Source organism: Salvelinus sp. IW2-2015, linkage group LG18 (genome assembly GCF_002910315.2).
Source record: "Salvelinus sp. IW2-2015 linkage group LG18, ASM291031v2, whole genome shotgun sequence".
NCBI lineage: Eukaryota > Metazoa > Chordata > Actinopteri > Salmoniformes > Salmonidae > Salvelinus > Salvelinus sp. IW2-2015.
This window is the reverse complement of record NC_036858.1, coordinates 67,527,033-67,540,004: the sequence shown is the minus strand read 5'-3', so window position 1 is coordinate 67,540,004 and position 12,972 is coordinate 67,527,033. Positions and strand designations below refer to the sequence as shown.

The 12,972-nt window shown below is 45.2% G+C and overlaps 1 protein-coding gene across 1 annotated transcript in view; it reads left to right on the top strand.

Annotated features, from left to right (window-relative positions):
* The window catches only part of LOC111978005 (collagen alpha-1(I) chain), a 47,868-nt gene that overhangs the window by 30,471 nt on the left and 4,425 nt on the right, over positions 1-12,972 (top strand). The window contains 23 exon segments of the mRNA XM_070448721.1: positions 1,786-1,839; positions 2,996-3,094; positions 3,542-3,595; positions 3,824-3,922; positions 4,142-4,195; positions 4,407-4,460; positions 4,619-4,672; positions 4,795-4,848; positions 5,125-5,169; positions 5,731-5,829; positions 6,165-6,380; positions 7,389-7,422; positions 7,425-7,438; positions 7,914-7,994; positions 8,092-8,207; positions 8,581-8,623; positions 8,884-8,917; positions 8,920-8,941; positions 9,101-9,257; positions 10,428-10,535; positions 10,876-11,037; positions 11,469-11,614; positions 12,307-12,360. Of these exon segments, the coding sequence (XP_070304822.1) occupies positions 1,786-1,839; positions 2,996-3,094; positions 3,542-3,595; positions 3,824-3,922; positions 4,142-4,195; positions 4,407-4,460; positions 4,619-4,672; positions 4,795-4,848; positions 5,125-5,169; positions 5,731-5,829; positions 6,165-6,380; positions 7,389-7,422; positions 7,425-7,438; positions 7,914-7,994; positions 8,092-8,207; positions 8,581-8,623; positions 8,884-8,917; positions 8,920-8,941; positions 9,101-9,257; positions 10,428-10,535; positions 10,876-11,037; positions 11,469-11,614; positions 12,307-12,360 (1,853 nt within the window).

The following is a 12,972-nucleotide window of genomic DNA, read 5'->3' as shown; positions in this document are numbered from 1 at the left end:
TGTTTCTTCTGGAGGTATTGTTTAGACAGGTTGCGTTTAACTAACTAGGTCTCTAACGCAGGGATTAGTGACACCTGGTTTTTTCTGAGGTATTGTCTAAGAAGGTGCAGTTTTACTAGCAGGTCTCTGAACCAGGGATAGACACCTGTTTTCTTCTGGAGGTATTGTTAACCAGGTGAGTTTACTAGCAGGTCTCTAACCCAGGGATGACACTGTTTTTCTTCTGGAGGTATTGTTAGACAGGTGAGTTTACTACAGGTCTTCTAACCAGGGATAGACACCTGTTTTTTCTGGAGGTATTTGTTAAACAGGTGAGTTTACTACAGGTCTCTTAACCCAGGGATAGACACTGTTTTTCTGAAGGTATTGTTTAGACAGGTGAGTTTACTACAGTCTTAACCCAGGGATAGACACCTGTTTCTTCTGAAGGTATTGTTAGAACAGGTGAGTTTACTACAGGTCTCTAACCGAGGGATAGACACCTGTTTTCTTTCTGGAGGTTATTGTTAGACAGGTGGAGTTTACTACAGGTCCTCTAACCAGGGATAGACCACCTGTTTCTTCTGGAGTATTGTTAGACAGGTGAGTTTACTACAGGTTCTAACCCAGGGATAGACACTGTTTTCTTTGAGGTATTGTTAGACGGTGAGTTTACTACAGGTCTCTAACCAGGGATAGACCACCTGTTTTTCTTTGAAGGTATTGTTAGACAGGTGAGTTTACTACAGGTCTCTACCAGGGATAGACACCTGTTTCTTCTGGAGGTTAATTGTTTAGACAGGTGAGTTTACTACAGGTCTCTAACCCAGGGATAGACACCTGTTTCTTCTGAAGGTATTGTTAGACAGTGAGTTTACTACAGGTCTCTAACCCAGGGATAAGACACCTGTTTCTTCTGAAGGTATTGTTTAGACAGGTGAGTTTTACTACAGGTCTCTAACCGGGATAGACCTTGTTTTCTTCTGAAAGGTATTTGTTAGACAGGTGAGTTTACTAACAGGTCTCTAACCCAGGGATAGACACCTGTTTTCTGGAGGTATTGTTAAGACAGGTGAGTTTTACTACAGGTCTCTAACCCAGGGATAGACACCTGTTTCTTCTGGAAGGTATTGTTAGACAGGTGAGTTTTACTAAGTCTCTAACCAGGGATAGAACCTGTTTCTTCTGGAGGTATTGTTAGACAGGTGAGTTTACTACAGGTCTCTACCAGGGATAGACACCTGTTTCTTCTGGAGGTATTGTTAGACAGGTGAGTTTATATACAGGTCTCTAACCCAGGGATAGACACCTGTTTTCTTCTGAAGGTATTGTTAACAGGTGAGTTTACTACAGGTCTCTAACCCAGGTGATAGACACCTGTTTCTTCTGGAGGTATTGTTAAACAGGTGAGTTTACTACAGGTCTGACTCTATCCCTTCCTCCTCTTTTTCAAACAGGGTCTTCTGGCCCGCGACCACTCAGCCCCCTTCTTCCATGTCAGATACCCCTTCTCTGATGTGCCCCTACTCATAAGAACTATGTCCCTACACAGACAGATTCGTTTTAAAGTTGTGTTTTGTTATCTCCATATGAGTCCAGTAAATGACCATATAGATTTTCGAATATGAAAAAGCAACAACCAACCATCAGAGCCTCAGTCACTGGTCTATACTAGACCATGTGCATAGAATACCTTTCATTCCCAGGGGACACTGATTGTCAGTCAAGCCTTGACTTTGTGATATGGTGTGCCTGTGCCATGGTCCACTGTGTAATACAGTGTGTCGGTCCTGTTTCTTCCAACAGGGAATGCCTGGTATGCGTGGTTTCCCCGGCTCTGATGGAGCTGCCGGTGGCAAGGTGAGTCAATTGTCCAATATAATAATAATAATAATAATAATAATGACAGTAATAGTTGAACAGTAAACTATAAAGTCCATGTGAAGAAACATGACCCCTGGTGTTTAGACCATGTTAGGCCATACATGAAATTGCCAAGAGGCATTGGAAGCTTCAAAGCAGAACATTGTATTGAACCAAATTAAATTCAGCCGATGAGCAAAAACATCCTTATCCTTGAAGCTAGAATCCTTAATTGAAACAACAACAACAATGCCGACAGACCGCCTCTGTTTTGGTAAAAAGCTGAGGGATGGGCCTGGAGAAATATAACCACTTTCCAATTCATAGACATKGATGCATGGGCTTACTCTCCATGATATTAAATCATAGTTTTAACAATGTTTTGAGGCTATACAGTGTTTGTTTACCTTTACATTGTTTACAAACATTGGAATATTTTTGCGTTCCGTTGAACTAAGCGCATGAGGCAAGTTATATTCAAGTTATATTCTTCAAGAATCAATGTGTAACGGTTGTTCTCCTCCTCGTCTGAGGAGGAGCATGGATCGGACCAAAACGCAGCTTGTGTGGAATACATAATGAATTTATTTAAACAAGACGAACACGAAGCACACTTGAGAAATTACAAAACAATAAATGACGTAGACCGACCTGAACATGAGAACTTACAGAACACGAAGAACGCACGAACAGGAACAGACTAGACAAACGAAACAGTCCCGTGTGGTACAGACACGGAAGACAATCACCCACAAACAAACGGTGTGAACAGCGTACCTTTATATGGTTCTCAATCAGAGGAAACGTCAAACACCTGTCCCTGATTGAGAACCATATAAGGCTAATTACCAATGAACCTAAACATAGAAACACATAACATAGACTGCCCACCCGTCCTGGCCAACTAAACAAAGCTAAACAAAGGAAAATAAGGTCAGGAACGTGACACAATGGGTATATATCATTCATTTAGAAATTCAAAAATGGRTGTAACAACTGCAGATTGTAGCTTTAAATATGCTCACTGAATGTGTCTTGGTGGCTTGGTTACCCTCACAGAGCACTATTTCATCTCTAAGCCCTGAAGCTGACCATAATGCTTGCCTATCAAAACTTGACACAGACATCACCAATTAACCTTCCCATGTGATAGGGTGGCCCTGGTGAGCGTGGAGCCAATGGACCAATGGGAGCCCAAGGTGCCACTGGTGAGGCTGGTCGCCCCGGGGAGCCTGGCATGCCTGGATCCAAGGTGAGTGTCACCTATTCACATCTCTCTCTCTCTCTCTCTCTCTCTCTCTCTCTCTCTCTCTCTCTCTCTCGCTATCACACCCCCTATCACACCCGCTACAACCCCCGCAATAACACCCACTATAACACCCGCTATAACACCCACTATAACACCCGCTATAACACCCGGTATAACACCCACTATAACACCCTCTATAACACCCGCTATAACACCCGCTATAACACTCACTATAACATCTGCTATAACACCTGCTATAACACCCGCTATAACATCTGCTGTAACACCTGCTATAACACCCGATATTACACCCACTTTAACAACAGCTATAACATCTGCTATAACACCCGCTATAACACCCGCTATAACATTTGCTAAAATGTGTACGTGACAATAAACTTTGGTTTGGTTTGATCTAATGTGTGCTCTTCTCTCCCTGCTTGCTTGTAGGGTATGACTGGTAGCCCTGGCAGCCCTGGCCCCGATGGGAAAGTTGGCCCTGCTGTAAGTACTACTGACCTATTCACCACAAACTCAATGCATACCTAATTACTATATTATTACTATGTATATAATAAACTATATTGGCAAGAGAACATTATCGAGAGGATTTAACATGTTTTGACCTCCACCTTCCTTGGTCTAAAGTAGAAAGTCGAACAATAATTGTGTTGGTTCAGTCAGGAGAGCACCATACCCTTTGATAGCCTGTGTGATCCTCCTCTCCTGTAGGGTATCACTGGAAACGATGGTCGTTCCGGACCCCCAGGCTCCTCTGGATCCAGAGGTCAGCCTGGAGTTATGGGATTCCCCGGACCCAAAGGACCTGCTGTGAGTAAACAAACAAACATACAAAAAAATTWACAAAAGCATTCATTTCCTTCCTAAATGGTGGTTACAAATGTGTTATTTTCACCACTCCACAGTCGGTCTAGTTCATATACTGAACACATGTAAATGAATGGTAGGGGTGGTGTATTCAGTGTGTTTCTTACTGAGTAGAATATGAATGTACAGTAAGAGTAATCATCGTCTGTCTCTTCCCTAAAGGGTGACAGTGGAAAGCCCGGTGGGAGAGGAGAAGCCGGAGCTGTTGGGGGTGTTGTAAGTGAAGCTATACTAAAACCTGAAACAGATAGGAGCAATCATTCAAACTGTAACATACAGTAACATACAGTAACATACAGTAACATACAGTATGCTGTGTCAACATGTTTTGACTTGTCCATGTTAAATCAACTTATCTCAAGTCTGTGTCAATAGATCATTGTCCATGTTCTTGGATTTGTAATAGATGGCATCTTCTTGTTTCTAGGGTGCCCCTGGCAAAGATGGTGACTCTGGTGCTCCCGGACCCCAAGGCCCTGCTGTAAGTTTTGACACATCTCATTCTTAGAATGAATGGCACATTTAGCCACATAAATCTTCAGTACATTGACGCATTCTGTACAGTCCCTTTTAATGAAACATTGAGACACATACTGTATGAATTTATTCATGAGCCACCCAAACACCATTTTGTTCCAGGGAGGTCAAGGAGAGAAAGGAGAGGGTGGCCCCGCTGGTCCTAACGGATTCCAGGTAGGGTACCAGCCACGATTCTTACCTCTGCTATCATTACTTGTCTAGATATTCACATTGCAACCAATGATGTTACATGTTGACCTGAAATCTCAACCACACCTCTCCGATCATCCCTATAGGGTCTGCCTGGAACTCAGGGAGCTACTGGTGAGCCTGGCAAGGCTGGTGATCAGGTAAGTAGTGCCCTCCCATCACAGAGATCCTATAGGTTCTAGATGTAATGCTATGCCCTCCATGACATGTTGAATTGAATTGATGAACAATTAGACCCCTTTAAGTAGCTGGAAAGCAAGTTTTTACCCAAATGCAGTTGTTGAAGTGTAATCAGACATTATCTAGCAATACATTTAATTGTGTGGCAACTGTTGCTGTCAAAAGGGCTATAAATATATTTGATTGATTGGTTGATTGGTTGGTTGATTGCTCCCCACTCCTCTGTTGCTCCACAGGGGGTGCCTGGTGAGGTTGGAGGTCCCGGCCCCAGTGGATCCAGAGTAAGTACAGCATCACAGCAGATGGATCTGAACCCCCGGATCTGTCTCTAAGCTGCCTGCTTCAGTAGCTGTTGCATTACAGACATGATGTTCACAGATCTTCTCCTCCTCTCCTCCCCTCTTCTGCTCCTCGTCTCCTCCCCTCTTCTCCTCCACTCCTCTCCTTCTCCTCTCTCCCCTCTTCTCCTCCTCCTCTCCTCCTCTCCTCCTCTCCTTCCCCCTTCTCCTCCCCTCTTCTCCTCCTCCTCTCCTTCCCTCATCTMCTCCCCTCTTCTCCTCCTCCTCTCCTCCCCTCATCTCCTTCCCCCTCTCCTCCTCCTCTCCTTCCCCCTTTTCCTCCTTGTCTCCTCCCCTCTTCTCCTCCTCCTCTCCTCTGCTCCCCTCATCTCATCCCCTCTTCTCCTCCTCCTTTCCTCACCTCATCTCATCCCCTCTTCTCCTCCTCCTCTCCTCCCCTCATCTCATCCCCTCTTCTCCTCATCTCCTCCCCTCTTATCATCCTCTTCTCCTCCGCTCTTCTCCTCTCCTACTCCTTTCCTCCCTTTTTTTCTATGTCCTAAGGGTGACAGAGGTTTCCCAGGTGAGCGTGGTGGCGTCGGCTCTGTCGGCCCCTCTGGACCCCGTGGACCTAATGGTTCTCCTGGTAACGATGGTGCTAGGGTAAGAGAACACTGGAGAACACAGATACAGATTACATCATTGATTAAATAATTCAGTTGGTCCTTATGTTGATCCTAGGACTGAGAATTACATTAGGCCCTATACAACCATATCATTTGTCCTTTTCTTATTTATTTTTGCACCGCAACAAATATTTTTGTACATATATTATTTTGGCACAGAGCAAAAGGAGGTTTAATGTGTGTCTCTCTGTCTACCATCTCTGTTCCTTTTTGTAAATATATTATTTTGGTACAATGCGATAGGAGGTTTCATGTGTGTCTGTCTACCATCTCTATTGGTTTAATGTTTCTCTGTCTACCATCTCTGTCCAGGGTGAGACTGGAGTTGCTGGTGCCCCTGGCGGTATGGGAGCCCCAGGTCTGCAAGGAATGCCCGGAGAGCGTGGTTCAGGTGGCAACTCCGGTGCCAAGGGAGAACGAGGTGATGGTGGCCCCAAGGGAGCCGACGGTGGCCCAGGAAAAGACGGCATGCGTGGTATGACTGGACCCATCGGACCCCCCGGACCCACTGGTGCTCATGGAGAGAAGGTAAGTGCAAAAAGCTGTTTGGATTGAAACAGTTTGATTGCCCAGTAAACGGTACAATATCATGTGTAGAAACAACTACTGTGTAGCTACAGCCTTGATGTGTAGAAACAACTACTGTGTAGCTACAGCCTTGATGTGTAGAAACAACACCTATGTAAGCTACAGCCTTGATGTGTAGAAACAACTACTGTGTAGCTACAAGCCTTGATGTGTAGAAACAACTACTTGTAGCTACAGCCTTGATGTGTTGAAACAACTACTGTGTAGCTACAGCCTTGATGTGAGAAACAACTACTGTGTAGCTACAGCCTTGATGTGAAGAAACAACTACTTGTAGCTACACCTTGATGTTGAAACAGACTACTTGTAGCTACAGCCTTGATTTTGAAAACAGACTACTGCTGTACCTACCAGCCTTGCAATGTGTAGAAACAACATCACTGTGTAGCTACCACCTTGATGTGTAGGATGTTTTGGTAATCTTCCATTGAAATATGAGATAGTTCTCCCCTCCTCTCCTCCTCTCTCTCCTCTCCCTCCTCTCCCTCCTACCTCCTCTTTTCCTCTCTCTCCTCTCCCCTCTCTCTCTCCTCTCCCCTCATCTCCCTCCTCTACCTCCTCTTTTCTCCTCTCTCTTCTCTCTCACCTCTCCTCTCCCTCCTCTACTCCCTCTTTTCTCCTCTCTCTCCTCTGCCCCTCCTCTTCTCCTCCTCTCTCTCCTCTCCTCTCCTCCTCTCTCTCCTCATCCCCCTCTCTTCCTCTCTTCCTCTCCTCCTCCGTTCTTCTCTCTCTCTCCTCTCCCCCTCTCTCTCCTCTCTCTCTTCTCTCTGCCTCTCCTCCTCTCCTCTCTCTCCTCCTCCCCTCCTCTCCTCCTCTCTCTCCTCTCCCCTCCTCTCCCTCTCCTCTCCTCTCCCTCCTCTCCCCTCTCCTCTCCCTCTCTCTCTCCTCTCTCTCCTCTCCCTCTCTCTCCCTCCTCTCTCTCTCCCTCCTCTTTTCTCTCTGTGTTAGGGTGAGGTGGTCCTTGGCGCCCCTGGTCCCGCTGGAGTCGCGGTTCCCCTGTGAGTAACTTCCAATGACATACTACATGTTCACCTGCTTATGAACAGCGGTGTAATGCACACATTGATGGCACGCCATTTCTCTTTCATCACACTGCACAGAGCACATTGATGGCACGCCATTTCTCTTCATCACATGACGCAACACATTGATGGCACGCCATTTCTCTTCTCACACTGCACAAAGCACATTGATGGCACGCCATTTCTCTTCATCACACTGAACAAAGCACATTGATGCCGCGACGCCATTTCTCTTCATCACACTGAACAAAGCACATTGATGGCACGCCATGCTCTTCATCACACTGAACAAAGCACATTGATGGCACCGCCATTTCCTTCATCCACTAAAAGCACATCTTGCACGCATTTCTCTCATCACTACTGAACAAAGCACATTCTGCTTGTTCTGCTATCATTTTTTCATTCCCAAGCCTCTGACCCTATGTGTTTTCTACCCATAATCCTCCAGGGTGAGCGTGGTGAGCATGGTGCCCTGGAACCTGCTGGATTCGCTGACCCCCTGTGAGAACATCACACCCAGTCTGGTCCAGTCCAGAACACTCTGAAGCTGTGCACATTCTTGTTTCCAGGTGGAATCCTATAACCCAGCCCTGACCCGTCCTTTCTTCTTCTCCCTCCTTGATCAGGGTGCTGATGGTCAGCCTGGCAACAAGGGAGAGACTGGTAACAACGGCCCCAAAGGTGATGCTGGTGCTCCTGGGCCCGGTGGACCGGTTGGTGCTGCTGGACCTCAGGTATGGCTGTCTGAGGCTGTCCTATCAGCTTTAACTCCTGAACCGACAGATTTTGATTGAACTACAAGCTCAAATCTCAAATCTCCAAGAAAGCAAGAAATATACATTTAGCTGTTTGCTGTTTGTTCCTGAATCAACCAATTCAGGAATAGTTTGCAGATATATAGCACAAGTTACTTTTGGCTAACAGGCCACCCTTGTATATCCTTAATGTACTGTAATCCAGTGACCGGTTTGAAATTGTCTCTCACCATTAGAAGGTGTTGAGGACTGACTCGGTGATGTGACCATCATGTTCAGGACATATTATTGCATGTGTCCTTTATAGATTTTTTTATGGCCTAACTCCCTGATGTTTGTGTCCTCAGGGTCTGCTCTGAGTAATGCTGGTACTAAAGGAACTCGTGGTGCCCCTGGGCCCCCTGTAAGAACTCTAAACTCAAATCCTCACATCATTCATAACAACACTAGTTTTAAATTTATTTTTACTGAATAAAAATGTAAGTAGGTTTTTTAAGAAAGCTGTTCTGTATTCCTCTGTGTTGTGTGTGTGTGTGTGTGTGTGTGTGTGTGTGTGTGTGTGTTGTGTGTGTGTGGTGTGTGGTGTGTGTGTGTGTGTGTGTGTGTGTGTGTGTGTGTGTGTGTGTGTGTGTGTGTTGTGTGTGTGTGTGATCATGTCTGTAGGTGCTTCTGGTATGGCCTGGTCCTGGTGGAAGAGTTGGCCTCCTGGTGGAAGTGTAAGGTCACCTTTGTAACACTTCATCTATCACCAATCTATCATCATCACACTGAAACATATCAAGTTTGGCTTTTCAAGTAAGAATCTTTAACTCACATATTGAAATACTTAAAAGATTTGCTCTAAACAAACTACCCTCATGTCCTAAATGTTTTCGAGGAGCCCCCGGACCCCCAGGCCCCCCGGCCCCTCTGGTAAAGAGGGACAGAGGGGTGGACGTGGTGAAACTGGTCACGCTGGTCGCCCCGGTGAGGCTGGAGCCGCCGGACCCCCAGGACCCTCAGGACAATCTGGAGCCAAGGGTAATGATGGCCCAATGGTAAGTACAGAGCAATAAACATATAAACATATACAACACAACAACAATAAACAAATAAACAACAACAGCAATAAACAAAAAACAACAACAATACACACATAAACAACAATAATAAACAAATAAACAACAACAATAAATAAATAAACACAACAACAGCAATAAACAAAGTAGTAAACAGAGCAACACACATCAAGGATGAAGGGATGAAGGGCTGAAGGGATGAAGAGCTGAAGGCTGAAGGATGAAGGAGGATGAAGGATGAGGGATGAAGGGATGAAGGTGAAGGGATGAAGGATGAAGGTGAAGAGAGATGAAGGATGAAGGGTGAAGGATGAAGGATGAGGATGAAGGCTGAAGGGATGAAGGGATGAAGGGATGAAGGGCTGAAAGGATGAAGGGATGAAGGGATGAAGAGCTGAAGGCTGAAGAGGCTGAAGGGATGAGGCTGAAGGGATGAAGAGCTGAAGGATAAGGCTGAAGGATGAAGGCTAAGGATGAGGGCAGAAAGTGAAGGCTGAGAAGGCTGAAGGGATGAAGGATGAGAGCTGAAGGCTGAAGAGCTGAAGCTGAGGGCTGAAGTGATGAAGGGATGAAGGGACTGAGGGCTGAAATGATGAAGGGATGAAGGGCTGAAGGGGCTGAAAGGCTGAAGGATGAAGAGCTGAAGGCTGAAGGGCTGAAGTGATGAAGGATGAAGGGCTGAAGGGATGAAGTGCTGAAGGATGAAGGGATGAAGGGCTGAAGGAGGAAGGATGAAAGGTGAAGGGCGATAAGTGATGAAGGGAATGAAGGCTGAAGGCTGAAGTGCATGAAGGATGAAGGCTGAAGGGCTGAAAGTGTGATGAAGGGCTGAGAGGGATGAAGTGCTGAAGATGAAGACTGAAGCTGTATAGTTATAATTATATTATTATATGTTTATATGTTTCCCAGCATTACGAAACAAAACAACAATATGAAAAAAAGACAAATAATTTAAAGAACTAGATGGAATGTTTAATAATAATACAAATATATAAATTAATACATCCAAATATGTAATGCTACATAAACTTTATGCATATAGTAAAGTTTAAACCATGGTGATGAATCCCTTTATATATGATTGTTCTGGTTGTCCCTGCTGCATTGAAGAATATGTCATCTTTGCCTCGATCTGTTCTTTTTCTGCAGGGAGCCCCAGGAACCCCCGGACCCGGAGGTATTGGTGGACAGCGTGGTATTGTGGGGGGCCCAGGAGGAAGGGGAACCAGCGGTAGCCCAGGAGTTCCAGGACAAGCTGTGAGTGTTCCCATCAACAGCACCCCCACCCCACTCGACATATTACTATTTAAGGGCATCAAGTAGCTATGTAGGAGCGGCAGGTAGCCTAGCGGTTAAGAATGTTTTGCCAGTAACCGAAAGGTCGCTTGTTTGAATCCCTGAGCTAACTAGGTGAAAATTCTGTTGATATGTCCTTTTTTTATTAAATTTTTATTTAACTAGGCAAGTCAGTTAAGAACAAATTCTTATTTACAATGACATCAGATCCTTCATGCTTAAGTTTTCTCTTGGCTTTCTTTGTCTCTACTTCCAAATCTTAAGAGTCTTAACCCTTGAGCTGTCCATTGTCCTCTCTCAGGGGGAGCCTGGTAAGCAGGGACCTGGCGGCCCCGTCGGTGAGCGTGGATCCCCTGGCCCCATGGGACCCCCTGGCCTGTCTGGTGCACCCGGTGAGGCTGGTCGTGAGGGTTCCACTGGTCACGATGGTGTTGCCGGTCGCGATGGACCCCCTGGTCCCAAGGTAAGCCTCTACTATCAAACCATGTCTTACTCTTCCATGACACTGTTGTTATAAACAACATTGCTACTGGATAATAGATACAGCCTACTTGTCTAGAAATTACACACTCAGGGCTCTATTCATTCCGCATCGATGATGTTCAATGCTACAGCGTGATGGAAATTTAAAGGCAATGTTCCCGCTTTAGCATTCACGGTAAACGCTGCACATATCAGCTCAAATGGGAATTACTATACATTTCTATTGCGCAATCTGTAACACTTCAGCTTGACTTATTGAATAGAACCCTTACTGTTGGTGTATGTAGAGCTCTTTCAGGTGCTCTTTTCCACCACTTTACAATGTAAGGAAGGAAACTCCAACACTTGTCCCCATTACTGGTGCTGTTACCCTCATGACTCTTTGTTCCTGTGTGTGTGTGTTCATTGCAGGGTGACCGTGGTGAGAATGGTAATGCCGGTTCCCCTGGTGCTCCCGGACCTCCCGGTGCCCCCGGTCCCTCTGGTGCTTCTGGCAAAACTGGTAGCCGCGGAGAGTCTGTAAGTACCTCTTCTCATCAATTTAGGGGTCGACTATAGTATCTCTGTCACTTTCAGGCCGAACGTTTTGGACATTTGTTGGACTAGCTTACAATGTTACCCTGACATACCCTGAGATTCATCAATTTTACCCTGACATACCCTGAGATTCATCAATGTTACCCTGACATACCCTGAGATTCATCAATGTTACCCTGACATACCCTGAGATTCATCAACGTTACCCTGACATACCTTGAGATTCATCAATGTTACCCTGACATACCCTGAGATTCATCAATGTTAGCCTCACATTACCTGAAAAACATCAATGTTACTCTGACATACTCTGAGATTCATCAATGTTACCCTGACATACCACAACATTATATCTCATTAATCACACCATTAAATCTCAATTAATCAACACATTATATCTCATTAATCACACATTATATCACATTAATCACACATTATATCACATTATCAACACATTATATTATGTTAAAGCAAAAAGAGAACAACAGATCTTCAACCCAGACACAATGTGCATGGCTTCCTTAATGCCACAAATCAATAAAAATCAACTTTTAAAAAGGGCAGTAAATGATCGTAAAGAGAAGCAGCTAACTGTAACAGCATGAGTTGTATGATAATTGGAAGGCTGGTATACTCAACAGCGGGTCCAGGAAGTCGGGCATGCCGCCTCAAACCTCTGTGTCCCTTGTGGCCTCTCTCTCACCCTCTCCAGCCTCTCCCTTGTTCTCCACGAGCACCACCAGGGCCCTACAGACACAGGTCAAAGGTCAAACATGTACTCAGCAAAGACAGTGGACCATCCTTACAATACATTAGGTTGAGGAGTATGGATGACAAAATGCTGACAGAAAAACTTTACAAGACCCCACGACCACAGCAGGACCGTTAGGGCCAGCGGGACCAGCAGGACCTGAGAGAGCGGAGAGAGAGAGAATCAAGGATAATTATGTGTGTATTCTATATTGATGGAACTCAGGGTATGTCCAGGGTAACATTGAATGAATCTCAGGGTATTCAGGGTAACGTTGATGATCTCAGGGTATGTAGCAGAGGTAACGTTGATGAAATCTCATTGTAATGTCAGGGTAACATTGCAGAATCTCAGAGTAATGTTCAGGTTGACATTGATGAATCTCAGGGTATGTCAGGGTGAACATTGATGAATCTCAGGGTATGTCAGGGTGACAATTGATGAAATCTCAGAGTATGTAGGGTGACATTGATGAATCTCAGAGTATGTCAGGGTGACATTGATGAATCTCAGGGTGTATGTCAGGGTAACATTGATTAATCTCAGAGTATGTCAGCAGGGTGACAATTGATGAATCTCAGGGTGTATGTCAGGTGACATTGATGAAGTCTCAGGGGTATGTCAGGC